This window comes from Porites lutea, chromosome 4 (assembly GCF_958299795.1).
Source record: "Porites lutea chromosome 4, jaPorLute2.1, whole genome shotgun sequence".
Taxonomy (NCBI): domain Eukaryota; kingdom Metazoa; phylum Cnidaria; class Anthozoa; order Scleractinia; family Poritidae; genus Porites; species Porites lutea.
Window position 1 is genome coordinate 17,561,586 of NC_133204.1, and position 17,349 is coordinate 17,578,934.

At 40.7% G+C, this 17,349-nt stretch overlaps 1 protein-coding gene and 1 pseudogene across 1 annotated transcript; one reads left to right on the plus strand and one right to left on the minus strand.

Moving 5' to 3' along the window:
• Nucleotides 1-9,977: 9,977 nt before the first annotated feature.
• Nucleotides 9,978-17,183, minus strand: LOC140934313 (uncharacterized; annotated as a pseudogene).
• LOC140932845 (uncharacterized) lies at nucleotides 10,908-11,996 on the plus strand. The gene has a single exon (XM_073382348.1). The coding sequence runs from the start codon at nucleotides 10,908-10,910 to the stop codon at nucleotides 11,994-11,996; it is 1,089 nt and encodes a 362-aa protein (XP_073238449.1).
• Nucleotides 17,184-17,349: the final 166 nt, after the last annotated feature.

Consider the following 17,349-nt stretch of genomic DNA (forward strand, 5'->3'; position numbering starts at 1 on the left):
ACTCGGCTACAACAGCATTTAGAACATGTAAGCTCTCTCATCCTGCATCTGCATGGCCCTATAACCATAAGTTTTCTTTCAGAGACCCAAACAAGAGACTCAGTACAGAACTCAGTAAGCACATTTAGCACTTGAAAGACGCTAAGATTGGATTTAATAATAATCTGATATAAATTAGACAGATATGTCCATCCCCACACTGATACACAATAAGTTAAGTAAGGGTAAACTAGACTATAGTACAAGGAGCGCAAGGAAGGTTTGGGAAGGCAAAAACTAGACTTATTAATGATACCTATTTTGATATATTTCTAGAAACGCTAAGAATGTGAGGCTTCCATGACAATTGTGCATCGATGATAACACCTAAAAATACTGTTTCTTTCACACGTTCAATAACATTGTTGTCAATTTGAATAAATGTATCAAGTGTTTGCCTCCTTTGGCGTGGTCTAAAAACCATAAAATTTGATTTTTTAAAAGTTAATGGACATTTGCTCGACACCATTAGGTTAATTTAAGCATTTCAGAATTCAAGATTTCAGGAAGCAGGTTAAAATCTTTGTGGCAGAAAAATATATTTGTGTCATCAGCAAAAAGAATTAAGTCCACGACCTTTGACACGTTACACAGATCATTTATAAAGAGTACAAAGAGCAGGGGGGACTAGTATAGAGCCCTGAGGAACCCCGCAATTTATTTTGCAAGACTCTGAACTGATATCATTAAATTCCATATATTGTTGTCTATTGCTTAGATAGCTTTTGAACCATCTAAGTGCAGTGCCACGAACACCATAATTCTCTAATTTTGAAATTAAAATGTTATGATCAACGGTGTCAAAGGCTTTAGACAAGTCTATAAAAATACCAACTGTGCATTCCTTATTTTCAATAGCGGAAGAGATTTTGTCATACAAACAAGCAAGAGCATAAGCAGTGGAGTGATGCTTGCGAAAACCATACTGATTGTCAGAGAGAATGTTATGATTATTAAGAAACCTTAAAAGACAATTGTACATTACTCTCTCCAGGATTTTAGAGAATGCTGGTAAAACAGACACTCGTCGGTAGTTCGTAAATATGTCCTGCTCACCAGATTTAAATAAAGGAATAACTCGAGCAATTTTAAATTGTTTTGGTACAATGACAGAGGTGATGGATAAGTTAATTATGCATTTAAAAGGTGAAAGAATTATGGCGGAGCTCAGCGCGCGAAGCGCGCCAGCAGAGTACCATGGGTAAATGAATCTACCCATCCTAGAAAATTTGGTAATCACGTGACCGACCGAGCGACTGACCGTCCGTCCGCACCACAGGCATACCAATGTTTACTCTCACACTTTCTAGCTACTCTGGGAGCCCAGGAGAAAGCTGATTGCACATCATTGTTGTGGTCAATTGACAGCTGTCAAAACAGGGTATCTGGTGACCAGTATCACCTGACCGTGTCCCGGGATCAGGTGTCGACCCATCAAGGTCAAGTATTTTTTTGAAGTTATCTGCTGACAATTTACTCGTTTTCAAATGATCTCAGGCTGTTTTTTTTAAAATTCATATCAAATGTGTCGTGTTTATGTCACTATCGCCCAGCACTATTACGGTTTTGATATGAAACTGACCTCAGACGCAAAAATTCAGTCAGTTTTTTTAAAATACAGGCGGGGAAGACCTTTTCTTACCATGGTCACGTGTAAGTCATGCTCCACACCCAATTTTTATGCTCTGATTGGTTAAAATTTGACAGGGGAGTTCATGCGTAAAATTTATGCAGCATATATTGAAAGTTGTTTGACAGCTGAGGCTGACAGAGTTTTGAGTCAACTTGTGATGTTTTTAACTGGGTTTTTGGTTGAGAAATGTGTCGCTTGTCAAAGCCGATTATCCGATTTCGGATGGCATTGTTTTTGTTTTTCACCTTGCTGGATGCGTACGAGAATTATAAAAGCTCTAGCGATCCTTGCCTTACTTGATAGCTTTCAGGAGCTGCATCTCGAAATATGGTAAGCCTGAGTAATTATTGTAGTTGTATCTAATTTCATGAAGTCTAGCGCAGTTTATGAAGGTAGTTTATGCACATTTGTATTAAGATTTGACTGCGACACTGTTTTGACCTAGTATGAGGTTTAAAAAGCCTTTGGTCGATATGAATTCACCGTAAATAGAAAGAAAAAACTTTCCGAAGAATATTTAGTGTTCATTGGCTGTAGAAAGAAAGCTTTGAGCAATTTTCTTGTTGCGAGTTCATCTTCAAAAACAGCAAACACCGAGAAACCGGTGGCTTAAAACATTATAAACTTAATCTTTAAGCTTATGAAAGACTTTAGGATTCTTAAAGACAAATAAATACTCGTTTGTTTTTGTGAATGTAAATTGTTGTCTCTGTAAATGTTCTACCAAATTATATTTCTTTATTGATTGTTGGTAGTCTCAAAAGTGCAATTTTCATCGCTTTTGCATTTGTTTTCAGCCATTCATAAACATTGCTTGCAGGAGTACTCAAAATGCTGACCGTATCAAACGCTTTTGAAGATTACACCCCTTGTAAAAATTTATTAGTGATCGCGGAGTGATCGCTGTCAAAATCGCGTAGTGTTTTTGGCCGGACTACGCGGCGCGATCGCTGTCATTAATCGCTTAGCGTTTTTGGCCGGATTTCAAGGCGCGATGGCAGCGATCGCTGTTGTCGATTGCTTAGCATTTTTGGCCAAAGTTCGCGATCGCTGTCATTGATCGCAGATGGTTTTCGGCCGGATTTCTCGTCGCGATCACGGTCCGGACGAAAAAGACATAAATGAGTATTTCTTATCTCTGAAGAAGAGCAATGAGCTGAAATTTGTCCTGAAAGTTGCAGTAACATTTTACTAACTTGTGACAAACGGAGAGCTTCTGAGCTTTGCCGAAAATCGTGCATCATAGAAAATGATGGTGGAACAGTGGTGCCGGTCACTTTGGCCACTTTGGAAGTCGACATCAAAAGTGCGTAAAAAGAAACCTTCTGAGCACCATCTGATCTAAATTCCTGTATATTTTTTATAGACATCACTTAAAATTCGAAACCAAACTGAGATTTCTGTGTAAAGAACTATAGTTTGGTCTCTCGAAGAAACTAAACCGTGAAAAGGTCTATTTGCCACCATTTTAAATGAATTCAATCAAAGTTTAGAGGGAAAGAAAAATTCGTCGTCGCTTGTTTACTTCCTCAAGAAAAACTTCCCATCAGAAAATGTTGTCTAAGTCATGCCGCGACCGAAAAGCGTGCGTCATAATGCACGTGCAGGACGTGCAGAGTAATATTTTCCTTGTTAGGCCCATTGCTTGCCAAGTGTTTTGACTTTGCTAAATGCTACAGCTCCCAAATGAAACCAATTGGACAGATATAAATTTCATTTTATGGCCTTCCATATCACTGCTCAATAAATAAAGTGCAGTGTTACTGGGAAATTTTCAAACAGGCTTTCCCTCTTCAATCACTATTTGGCTGGTTTGGCTGGACCAAGGACATAGTACGCAAAATTTACTTTTACTTTGGAATTTTATCTAAACTTTGGACTTAAAATTCAACCCAGTCGACCGAATTTTTTTTTTGGCAAGTCAAAAGAACATTTCTTGTACGCTGTAACAGTTATTACCGGTGTATTAAGCCGGACAAGAAGACGAAGTGAATTGAGCAACTTCAAGATGGCGGTTCAACAACAACTCTTTTAATCCATGAAAACGAGGCTAATACGTCACGACTTACAATATCTCAATGTTAACCAATGCTAACCAATATTGTCACACCCTCCCCTTTTTTTTTTTTGATAATGGCAAAACTTAACAATGATACTGCAAAACTAAGCTTATTAAACAAAGAATATACTGAAAGTGCAGTGTGTTATTTTCTGAACTACTGTTCTGAAGTCTCAGTTCCTGGAAATCGATGTTACGGAAGAAAAATAAAATGATAACGATTAAGTCTTAACATAGTCTTGGAATCTAACGGGCTCTTTGATGACACGTCCTGAGCGAGTATGCACAGGTGATGATTGCTTGGTGGACTTTGCTTCCAGGTGGCCCTTCTGGCTGTTCGCAGCTTGTGTGTTTAGCAATCCGGTATCTGGACTCTGTTGGGGTCCAGGTAGTGGATCTGGTGCAGGAAGTGTATCTGGTACTGGTACAGGAGGGCTCTTGACCAGGTGCTGCCTATTGCGTCTATAGGTGGACCCGTGTGACTGGATTTCGTAGGACCTCTCATCTAATCGCTTTGTCACTTTACCCTTGTCCCAATCATGTTTGCCGAGCATAAATGGCTTCATTCTGACAGTGTCGCCAACATTCAGGGCTGGAAGATCATGGGCTAACCGGTTGTAATAACACTGCTGCCTCTTTTGGTTTAACTGGAGTTGTTCCATCTCATAGAGATTTGGTGGGTTTCTGGGTTCCAGGAGTGATCTTGTGGATGGCAGCAGACTTCTTGTCCTTCTTCCCAGAAGACGCTGTGCTGGGCTACTAGCAACACCTTGAGTTGGTGTGTTCCGGATATTGAGTAGAGCCAGGTACTGGTCTTCTCCTGACTTTGATGTCTTTCGTAACATTCTTTTCGCAGTTTTCACAGCCGATTCAACCTTTCCGTTTGCTTTGCTGTGGTACGGTGATGTGGTAGTGTGTTCAATGCCCCATTTCTTTGTAAAAGACTTGAATTCGCTGGATGTAAACTGGGGACCATTATCTGTGACCAGTTGCCTGGGGATACCATACCGCGCCAGGTGTGACTTCAACTTTTTGATCACAGTTGATGACTTGGTGTTGGTGAGTGGATCCAACTCCCAGAAGTTAGACTTGTAGCAGACGGTGACGAGGTACTCTTTGTCATGATAAGTGAAGAGGTCTGCTCCAATTTTCTCCCATGCTCCTTCAGGGACTTCATGATACATAAGCGTCTCTTTGCAAGGTGTCAGTTCATTCTCTCTGCATGTCTCACAGGTGCGAATCCACGCTTTTAATTCCTTGTTCATTCCTGGCCAATAGACATGTTCCCTTGCGCGGCGCAGGCAGGCTTCAATTCCTTGGTGTCCGCTATGGATGTCTTTCTTGACTGCTGCTCGCATTCCTTTAGGTATCACAAGTCGCTCGCCGCAGAATATCAAGCCGTCTGTAACTGCAAGTTCATCCCTGACACTGAAGTAGGGGGTAACGAGGGGTGGTAGTGATTTCTCGTCTGCTGGCCAACCTTCTTGTATTATGCATTTCAGCTGTTGAAGAGAGGTATCGTCACTGGTGTGCTGGCGGATCTCATGAATCTTCTCTTCAGGCATGATCAGATAGGAGAGGGCATTTATGGTCTCGAACTCTTCTTGTCCACAATCAGAGGTTCTCGGCAGGTGAGCTCTGCTGAGCGTGTCGGCTAGGTACATTTCTTTACCATTTAGGTATCTAACTTCGATGTCATATGCCAGGGCGCGCATTAACATTCCCTGTAAGCGCTTAGGAGCTCTGTCCAGGGGCTTCTTCACGATGCTTGCAAGTGGTTTATGATCTGAATACACAGTCACAGGACGACCAAACGTGTACTGGTGCCATTTTTCTAGGGAAAACACAATCGCGAGCATCTCCTTCTCTATGGTGGCATATCTGGCTTCTGCTTCACTCAAAGCCCGGCTGGCGCATGCTAGTGGCTGGCCGTCTTGAAGGAGGGTGGCTCCCAGCCCCTGTCCACTAGCATCACATTGGATCGTTAGGCTTTTACTTGGATCAAAGTAGGCTAGTACAGGTGCTTGTGTCAGCAAGCCCTTCATCTCTGTAAAAGCTTTCTCGTGCACAGCATCCCACGTCCACTCAGAGGTGGGGCGGGCTAGGTCATAGATTGGACGCATCACATCAGACAGGTTTGGAACAAATTTAGACAGGTAATTCACAGTTCCTCTTAGTCTTTCCACTGCTGCTTTGTCTTGAGGAGGTGCCATGTTTTGGACTGCTTCAACTTTGGAGGGGTCTGGCTTGAGGCCATCACTGGTCAACACGTGGCCCATGAACGGGATCTCGTTGAGACCAAAACGACACTTCTCTTTGCTCAAGGTGATACCCTTATCGACACAGCACTTGAGGAAGGTACAGACACGTGCATCGTGTTCTTCATCTGTTCGACCCCAAATAATCACATCGTCAGCGATACAGCGGACTCCCTCAAGGCCTTCAAGAGCATGATGTAGTCGTTTTTGGAAGATTTCACTGCTGACTTTCAAACCAAATGGGAGACGAAGCCACCGATAGCGTCCGAAAGGCGTGGCAAACGTGGTCAACAAACTTGATGCATGATCGAGCTCACAGTGAAGGTACCCAGACTTGAGATCACAAACAGAGAATACTTTCGCCTTGGTAAGGTCTGGAAGAACATCTTCTAGAGTGGGAAGCTTGTAGTGTTCACGTTTCAGTGCTTCATTAAGAGGTCTTGGGTCAATGCAGATACGAATTCCAGCTTTCTTTTCAGCAACAGACATTTGACTGACCCAGTCAGTAGGTTCATCCACAGGCACAATGATTCCTGCATCCACTAAACGCTGAAGTTCATCTCTGACAACTTGTTTTCTAGACTCAGGCAGAGTGCGGGCACAACGGACAACAGGAGTGGAACCTTCAATGGTTGTTAAGTGAACTTTCTTCCCAGGTAGGGTACCAGGGGTGTCTTTAAAGGCATCAGGAAACTGTTTGAAGTATTGGCTACCATGGGTGACAACATTAACTGCTTTAAACTTGTCATAATGGACACTCATGAGATTCATCTTCTGTGCAGCAATACAGCTGAGGAGAGGTGTGAAGTGGTTGTCAACAATGACAAAGTCCACCTTGTACTTCTTCTTAGTGGTGGGGTTCTTGACTTTGACCTCACACTTGCCAAGGGCAGGTAAAGACGTTTTGTTCCACATCTGAAGATGAACCCTCTCAGGACGAATAGCGTGCTGATCCCCCAGGTAGTGCTTTGGAAGAATACAAACTGTAGCCCCACAGTCAATTTGCATTCTGACAGGCCTTTTGTTGATTTCCATTTCGCAGAAAATAAGCTGGTTGCCAGGGTTTACTGAATTGACAACTTGATCTTCAAAAGCTGTTACAGTGCTAATTGTTCCAGTGCTGCTTTCAGATGAATCAGAGGAGTAACCATCAGCAAGAGAGTTGACACCTTGGTGTTTACACTTCTTTGAGGCTTTGAAGTGATTTCTTTCACCACAGGCTGCACAGGTTTTTCCCCAGGCAGGGCACAATTCTTTTTTCATCACATGAATTTGAAGACAGTATAGACACTTCTTCTTTGCAGGTTTCTGATCATCACTTTGGGGAGGTTTCTTGGTTTTATGCTGGTGTTTATCTAGGCCTGACTTCTTTGTCTTCTTCGATATATCCTTGATCTTATTAATTTCTTCATTCTTCAGGGCCTTCATGTGAAGAGAAGCAGCTTCCATTCCTCGACAGATGTCAATAGCTTTATTCAGAGTCAAATCATGAGTAGAGAGTAGCTCTTCGCGTGTTTTGTCATCCGAGATGCCTAAGAGCAGGCGGTCCATAATCAACAAATCTCGCATGCAGTCACAGAAACCACAAGTTTTAGCCATGTTTCGCAGAACTGAAAGATACTCATCAATTGACTCAGCAGAAGCTTGATCTCTACGGTTGAACTGAAAACGTTCAAAGAATTCCTGAGTTTGACCGAGAAAATGCTGATCGTACTTGACTAGAATATCTGCCATCTTGTTACGGTCCTCGCCTTTGGAGAATTTCATGCCGTTGAAAATTCGCATGGCTTCTATTCCAATGCTATGCAGTAAAATGGCGCACTTGTAGTCTTCTGGCTGGTTGTTTAAGCCCGTGATGATACAGTAATTTTCCCATCGTTGTTTCCAGATTTTCCAGTTGTCGGCCCGATCGCCTTCGATCTCTAGAGGTTGCGGAGGAGAAACTTGTGGCCGACGAAAAGCAGGAGCTGAAGCTTGCGGTCCAGAAGCTTGACTGTCAGAATCAGTAGGCATTGTTTACCGCTGCCACCATGTAACAATTATTACCGGTGTATTAAGCCGGACAAGAAGACGAAGTGAATTGAGCAACTTCAAGATGGCGGTTCAACAACAACTCTTTTAATCCATGAAAACGAGGCTAATACGTCACGACTTACAATATCTCAATGTTAACCAATGCTAACCAATATTGTCACATACGCTGTGTACACCAAAAATTAGCTTTCTTAACACTTAATCACGGATACCTGAACTAAAAATACATCCAAGTAATTTAAGGCGCCATAAAAAAAAGCAAAAATAACAGAACAAAATTCACCTACGACGATCCAGCTTAAGAAGGCAAACAGATCAATAAAAAACCAGAAAGTTTCGTTTGTAGTTTAACCTTATTTTCTTCTCGAAAATTACGTATATCACAAATTAAAACGGGCCGAACCAAGGACCACATACTGTACATTATTTAACAGCTATATTTTATAATCGCCTTTTGGGTCACACCGCGATTAGCCAACGCTGTAAGCTTTGTTGTGACAAAACCTTCATCCTTGATTCAGATAAAGACTTTTTGGTCAGTTCGATCTGTTTTTAAGGCGCATTCCTCTTTCCCAACTTATCTAGGAAAGATCGAAGCTACTCAGTCTGCAAGCACGGTAGTATAAACCAGGTCAAGATAAAGCTAAATTTTCAAATTAAACAGGTCTAAACAGGGAATGAATTTTCAAAAGAAAGTTCTTATGTGAGAGTTCAGTGAATCGTGTTTTTTATTTTTAGCTAAGTGTGAGCAGAGTAAAACGTTTTATATCCTGAAGTATTGAGATAATGAAACTGCCTATATGCATTGGTTTCTTTTCTTTTGATCCACTTGTCCTTGTGTTCAGATAGGTTCATCCTATTAGAGATAAAAATATTTTTCCTTTATTTCCTGACCCTAATGATATGTTTCATGTTCATTTACCTTGCTTAAATATTCTCACTAAAATTCTCCGTACTTCTCCATACTTCAGCCAATTTAAGGTGACGTCCCACGTTTTGTCTTCAGCCTAAATGTTAACTTTGAAATTTACATAATGTACAAACTGAGTATTCACAACACTGTTGCTTTTGCCAGATTAATTGTTGCTGCAGAATATTCAGGAGGCCATTACGGCTCTTGGTATATTGCCATGTTTATGCCCCACAGTACGTCCAGAGCGGTTTTTCTGTTGAGAAATTAAAACCAGTTAACCAAGAGAGTTATTCCCCAAATCAGAGTATTGATATATTCAAATCAAGACGAATCTTTGAGTTGTCCAGCTCAAGTAGCTTAAGACTTATACCCCTCGAAGGATATAAAAATGAGCTAAAAAACGAAGGCTCCAAAATCAGAAGTTTTGCTTTCTCGAACTATTAAAAGGTAGCTCGAATTTATTTAGCTTTTGTTTGTTTGAGAAGCCTAATAAAAAGGCTAACCTTAATTGGGTTATAAATCATGAAAAGTGCTGGAAAGTATAAAATCGACAACACTGAATGAACATCAAGCTTAACCTTAATTAGGTTGAAGATTAAACTGAGTGATAATAATAAGTGAGTTACGTTTTTTTCTTTGAACTTTGAACATGTCAAAAGAAGCATTAATAAAAATTTTCCAATGTTTAAACAGCAATAATGGCCATTGCCAATTGCAGGACAAGTGAAATGGAGAACAATTTTTTTTTTCAAGGTACACATCAGCCTTGAATCTTGGCCAGCGGCGTCTCGTGGTGGCAGGAAATCAGATTTTGGAATCCAGTCTCCAAGAGCGCGATCCATTCAACCAAAATTTCCGGAATATTTCAGTCCAAAACTCAGTGGATCGGTTCGGTCCAACCGGAAAAGTTTCGAAAAAACGGGTCCACCTTTTGAGGTAGACCAATCATTTTCCCGGTCGGACCGGTTGGAATTTTGGTTGAATGGATCGCGCCTCAATACTCTGCATTAAACCTTCACGTACATGCAGGATTCATTTGTGTTATCTAAGGTCGAGTAATACGGGCAACATTTTCGCACAACTTGTCGCGCAACATTGTTGCGTTGCAAGTTGAAAAGTGTTGTCTGTATTACCACCTTCGCTCTCAACTTGTCACGCAACAAATTTCGATGTTGCAAGTTGTGGCAACATGTTGCGCAAAGTTGACCTGAGTTCTACTTTTTGCAACAAACTTTCAATTTTATTATTTGCGTCACAACTTGCTACGCTTTACAACACCTGTGACTGGTCAATTTTCCCGCACCAAAAACGCGGGAAAGATGGTGAGTAAGCGCGCTCTTGACCTTGGGCATATTTGGGCAGGAAGTAAACATGGCCGAGGTTGTGGAGGTTGAGAATGTTGAAACCCAAGATTGTGAATTTATTAGTGAAAAAATGTCAGAGGCCCAAAGATTTACAGTAATAGAAAAATGATCAGAAGGCTAGGATGTGCAACTCATAAGACGATTATGATCAAATATGATAAACTACATGTTTCAGCAAACAACTGTATATAAACACTAGAGAACATTTCCTGTTGGCAATATTTTTAACTAGGTTTTTGTCACTTTATAAAAACTAAAATAAGTCGTAGATGAAATGTAAACTACATTTTGTAAAACAATTATTTTGTCCCTTGTCAAAAGGAAACTTATTTTGTTTGGCCTGATTCCCATCTGTTAACATACATGTCATGTGATAATCCACTCTTTATTTGCGAAGGGCACAAGGTAAATCTCACAGGTTCCCTAAATAAAGATTTTCTATAAACCTGCATTATTATTTTTAAGACAGATCAATTTTATTATTTGCGTCACAACTTGCTACGCTTTACAACACCTGTGACTGGTCAATTTTCCCGCACCAAAAACGCAGGAAAGATGGTGAGTAAGCGCGCTCTTGACCTTGGGCATATTTGGGCAGGAAGTAAACATGGCCGAGGTTGTGGAGGTTGAGAATGTTGAAACCCAAGGTTGTGAATTTATTAGTGAAAAAATGTTAGAGGCCCAAAGAAAAGATTTGTGCAAAGAACTTGAAAAGCACCCATGTCTGTGGGAAACTTGTGGACCAGAGTATAAAAACAAGCCACGAAGGTCAAGGGCTCTGGATGAGTTATGTCAAAAATTTAACATTTCACCAAGCTGTCTCAAAAAACAACTACATAGCCTTAGAACGGCATTGACAAGGGAAGTAAAGAAAGAAACCACAGAGGGTCAACAGTCGAGGTGGAAATTTTACACCGCTTTATCGTATATGAAAGATGACGTTGTCCGTTCTCTTAAAGCGAAGGAAGAAACTGAGTGGACTGAAGAAGAGACGGAGCAATTGATTGAGTTTTACAAGCAAAACGACCAGCTATGGAATCATCACCTTACTTCATATAGGGACAGAAACTTGAGAGACTTAAATTTCAAGAAGCTGTGTGAAATTCTACCGAACAGAAGCCAGGATGATGTTAAAAAACAGTGGAGTTCGTTAAAAACCATTTTCTACCGGGAATTAAAAAGGGAAGAAGACACGAAGGTGAGTGGAGCGGGTACCGACACGGCATACTTTTCCCAATGGAGATATTTCAAAGCAATGATGTTCATAAAAGGGAGCGACGATGTAGATCCTGCCGTTACTGCCCTTGCAACTGCTGATGAAAAAGAAAACGAGAGACCAGCCAAGAAAACAAAGGCAGATAAATTGAGAGAAATGGACGAAATAAAATTTGATTTTTTCAAGGAAGCCGTGAAATGCCTTCAAAGCCCAGCAGCAGCAAGTCAGGAAAACAATGATTCAATCAGCTTGTTTGTGAAGTCACTGGAGTCTCAGTTACGACGGTTTTCTGGTCGACAACTTGCTATAGCAAAGAAAAGGATTAACGATGTCATTTTTGATTTGGAAATGGAATGCTACGTTCCTCAAGGTACACTTGCTCCTACAAGTACATGTAGCTCGCTGTCTACAGGCCTCAATGCTTTCAACCCACAAGCTCCAGTAACTAGTTTGAACTCTGACAATTTTAACTGGTCTTGACAGTAAACGCTTTGTAGTCCGATTTGTATGAAATGGCACCAATATTTTTTGTATAATGCATACACTTCCCGAGCCTCACATTCTTGTGAAAAGTCGTGTCTAAAACTTTAGTCTTAAAATAATCATGAACTCAAGGGCAAATGAAGGATGTGCCGGTATATTTCAGAAAGTATTAGCGCCACAGGGTAGTTTTTGAACGTGTTACTGTTATGTTGTAATATCACTCAAAACTACTCTGGCAGGTTAAATTTCAAATAAGCCAACAACAAACTGGACGATGAATTTGTTGTAAATAAGGACTTAACAACTTAAATGACTTCCAGATTTCTCATGCAAGTCCTGTCAAATCAGGGAAAACTTTATTCATTCTTAGTGTAGCAAGACAGGATCATACCAACATTTTTATCGGTACCATATGTACATAATTTTTCTAATAACAATAATTAAAAAGTAAAATCGACAGCTATAAAAAGTTTGCTGATGCTTCGAGGGCTAGTCATTTGTAATATGTGTCACGTATTGCTTACATGAAGTGTATTTTGTATCATCTTGTATGATCTTACATTCTGAGCATCTTATATAAGCGAAGTCTTGTGTAAACACGTGGAAGTTTTTGTAACTAAGGGACGGTTCATTATTTATGAGGATGACCGGGTCGGGAAAAAAATAATAGCTTTCCTCTTTCTTTCTAAAGCCCGCCCAAAAGGCATTTTGTTTTTTCGTAGCCCGTTCACTATTTGGGGTCAAATTTTTCAAAGCCCGTTCAAATTGAAGTGAGTACCTTGTAAAAATCATTCCATGTTTATTTACGACTAGAGCAACTAGTGCATGTTCGGATCAAATACACAACTGTTCGCCGTTCGAGTCAGCAAACGGCTATCAAAGGAGTTCAGCGATTACAAACGATAATTTATTAACATCTGTGAAAAGTGCACGTTAACAAATGCCATCCAGCTTGAGGCATTTCATCGTTTGCCAAATAAGTGAAAAAGTCCTAAATATATCTTTGAACACGGGTATATAACCGTTCGTATTAAATGACTTGCAAGAGGCGTTTGGAGTTTTCCAACCTCTCCAAAGAGAACTTCTTGTGGAGTAACGTTTCCCTTGAAAGTTTTCGACATTTTGTTAAAGGAATAAGTTTCCACAAACATGTTTTTAAACACGTTCGCGAGACGTTCCCGAGGACATTCAAAACTTTGTTCCAGGTCTCTGTTGCAGCAGCAAGACATGGGAAGACTGGTAACTAATGTCCACAGGGCATGAAAAAATGAAACGGATTTATACGATTTATATTGTGGTGTTTCATATTAGGTTCTGTTATAGCGCCCAAATTAATTTTTTTAAAAAGTCAACTGTTTGCAAACTCAATCAAAACCATAAAATTCCTCTTCATCTGAATCACTTTGGAAGACAAACCATATCTTTTCACTTTCATCGATGCTATAACGTTCCCGTTCGCGTGATGAAGTCGCGATCGTGTCTTGGTCTGAGTCAGGCCCACTTAACAATTCTGCAAGGACAATATCCTCCTCACTTTCATCGTCCCCTGAGATGTCAATTTCCTCGTTGTCATCTTCCGTTCCACATTCCTTCGTCTCCTCGTCAGTAAACTCATTCGTATCTTCCTGTTGACCATGGTTTCCGAGAAGCACATGCAACGAGACTCTCCGTATCTTTTCAGCTTTGGTGCCGCTGCATACGAGTTTGTAATGTTTAAGGTATTTATTCAGCTCAGATTCAAGCAACTTTTTAAATCTCCAGACTCTACGAGATCGCGCCAGGCATATTCTCCAAACGTTTTGGACATCATTTACGTTCATTTTACGCTTTTGTTCTGCGCGCCCCCTTGTTCTAATGCCGCTTTGTATTTTAAGATCTTCTAAATGGGCAATGTATGCCTTGATCAAGTGCGGCTCCACGGCTAATTTCTCCGAAAACTGCTGGAGCTCTTCTTCCGTTGTTAACATGCCGTCACTAAACATTTTCTTTATGTTTGCATGTGGCTGAAAATCATCGGGCACTCGAGGCTGCCCGTTTCCTGTGGTAGTTGGTGTGTCATTGACCGATTTAAAATGGGTAGGATTTTCAGGATCTGGCACAGGCTGGGGAATACGTTTCATGGGCACTGGACTTGTCTATCCTTTGTTAGAACAAAATGAACAACGTTCAGTGATGGCTGTAGAATAGTCACCGTACAAGTACTCCATAAAGAGCTCACCAATTTTGTAATGGGAATCGATGAATCGTAGAATTTTTTTAATGTACGCACTTCCAGGGACACACGATTTCTTATTCTGAGTGGCAGATTGGTATTCCTTAAGATTACTTTTGTTGAAAAAAAAGTTGTCAGCTTCATTTTTTTCAGCAAGGAGAGCACTGTGGTGCGTGCAGAAAAAATATTTTCAATTCAGTAGGAGTTGCAACTTGAGATCCTCGATCAAAACATCTTGTTTTTTTGTGTACAGTCTGGCGGAGTCCGAAGATTTAATATTCCAACCGTTGGAGTTCACTTTGAGTAAAATCCTTGTACATGCATCATTTGAAATTCTAATTTGATTACAAGGTCTGAAATGTCAAGGAATATAAACAACTATAAAAGAGCAGCTCACAAAGTACATTTGTGTCATTCCATGGCCTGTCAAAATTCTCGAGTGTTCGATCGCAAAACGCGAGCTTTTTCTTGCGGGTATATCCCTGCATTACCAAAAATATTGTAGCAATATTTATTTGATGTGAAAGAAGTACGACAATTTACCGGGTGAATTTTCAACGACGAATACAGTTTCCGTGTGTTGTTCTCATCAAACGACTGCCGCGTTTCTACCACAGTTTTAGTTTATGTTGATTTTTTTTAAAGCCTGGTCTCTTTGTTCAAGAAAAAAACACAAAGCCCGTCGCCACGGCAAGAAAAATTTCCAAAGCCCGTTCGGTTTTTTCCCGACCCGGTCATTCCCATAAATAATGAACCGTCCCTAAAGACGTTAGCTTCGAGCCGAGTGTCGCCGTTGTTAGAGTTCTTACTGAGTGTTATCCCTCTAAACGTTACAATATTATTATATGGATTTGCTTCACATAACGAATAGGGCTTAACCACCCAGACTTTCAAAAGTTGTCTATCAACTCAAATGGTAAAATGGCTAAATGTATATATTTCACCCCTCCCACCAATGCAGCAACACTGTTTGTAAAACAAACATCCTTTTATTCCTTGCGTGACTATATATACTTTATAAATGACCAGCTCTTGAAAAACGTTTAGTGAATTTAATGTTACTTTATATAAGAATATATAACTTATCATTTTATGGACAGTGATAATGTGGACAATTTCTTGTTAAATGCTGACAAAAAAAGGTTGTTATGATTAGCCCGTATTATGAAGACACACATGAAAGTGCACAGATCATTATAAAAATAGCCTTAATTTAACAGATGGACAATAAAATTTGGTCCTCCATAGTGTGTACAGCTAAATATTTAACTAGAAGTATATACGTCAACAGCAATAGAATACAAACATGCAGTCAGTCACACTCCACAAAGTTCCCACTGCCATGGTACTGCACCCTCAGAGTTAAAATAAGTCATGTACTCCTCCCTGATAGCCCTCGCTTCATTCGAGAAGTTGTTGCTACAGTGGGGATGGTAGTCCAGCCAAGAAGTTTGCTGATCACTCAACCTCCAAGGTGCTGGAATAATATTTCCTTGACCATCCTCCACATCTGTTAATCCATCCACCCTGAAGACAGCAATTAATGCGTACAAAGTAGGCATATAATACTAAAGAAGTCCTGATTTTTAATGAAAATATCAGTGAATACGTAATAGTGGTTTACAATGAAGAATGGTATTGCAGTATAAAATACCGTAAATCCTCTATTAAGCGTTAAGCCTCTCCCTCTCTTTTTAGGAAAAGCCTTAGAGGCCAAATGTTGCCATTACTTGTGTTTTTTTTCTTCTAATCCTTTCTTTCTCCTTGCTCTTTCTATTTTCCATTTTCCTTTTATGCTAGAGTTACATTGTATTTGGTAAAAGGGTGGGTGGACTCAACTTTGAGCCCACCAGTCTCTGTTTCCAAAATACACACAGTTGACCAAAACACAAAAACTTCAAAATACCTATTTTTCTTTGCTAGAAATCGCTGTAATAGATAATTTACAATATCTTACCTTAGAAAGTTGTGTAGTACCAATGCTACCATAATCAAGGCAATGACCTTGTCGGGAGGTAAGAGAATGGGGGTTCTAAATACCCTCGACCTATTTCCAATGATTCCCAGACCGTTTTCCGATATCCTTCGCATACAAAACAGTCGATAATTGAAAACGCGCTGGGCTCTTGACAACCCTGACAGTGGAAATGGCTTCATTAAGTACCTTGTTAGGGCAAAGGCATCATCTCCTGTCAGAACGTAAGGGACCAGCATTGACCTTCCCGGCAGGGGTTTTGGTTTGGGCAGATTCAGTGGATTGTCCGCTGAGCTTAATGCCATTTTTAGGTCACAATTTTGCCATATGGCAGTCTGGCGAACGGCCATTCGTTCTCGCACTCGCCCAAATGCACTGGTAATCAGGCCCAAAGACAGCGAGGAGGACAATGCTATTGTTTCCTTTGTAATCGTAAAAATGGGAGCCCGAGTTGGGTGGTTGCTGAATGATCACCCGTTTCCCGTCAATTGCACCAATACCATGAGGAAAATTCCACCTGGACTCGAATTTGTCGGCGAATATCAGCCACTCTCTTTCCGTGCTGGGAACTTTTAGAAATTCGGGCGCCAATACTTGATAAAGGGCACGACTTGTTTCATAGACGATTGACGAAATCGATTGTCGCGAAATGCGGAACGAGTACTCAAGTGAGTGAAAGCTTTCTCCAGTTGCTAAATAGCCTAATGTAACAGCGAGGCGTTCGTCTGGAATTGATTGGCGAAGGCTGCTGTTTTTTCTCGATGAGAGGCGATACTTTTTCCACCAGAAAACAAAACTTCTGTTTCGTCATGCGAAAAAATTCTTTGTACGCAACACGATCTCCCATTTCCAGTTCCTTTACCAGCTGGTGGTAAATCCCTCTCTCCTCTCGCAAAGCAGTCCAGTCCCTCATATAAACTTTTCGGCTTCTCTTACGGGGTTGCTGGGCCTCTTCCTCAAGTAAAAAACTTAAACCAAGGGCGGCTATCGCTTGCTTTCTACGAAAGCCCAGCGCATCTGCCATTTTGTTTGCTGACACAAAAACACGCTGTCGACCAATCACAACGCAGGAGTTTCTTCATTAGCTACAACTTGCAACATCGAAATTTGTTGCGTGACAAGTTGAGAGCGAAGGTGGTAATACGGGCAACAACGCTTTTCAA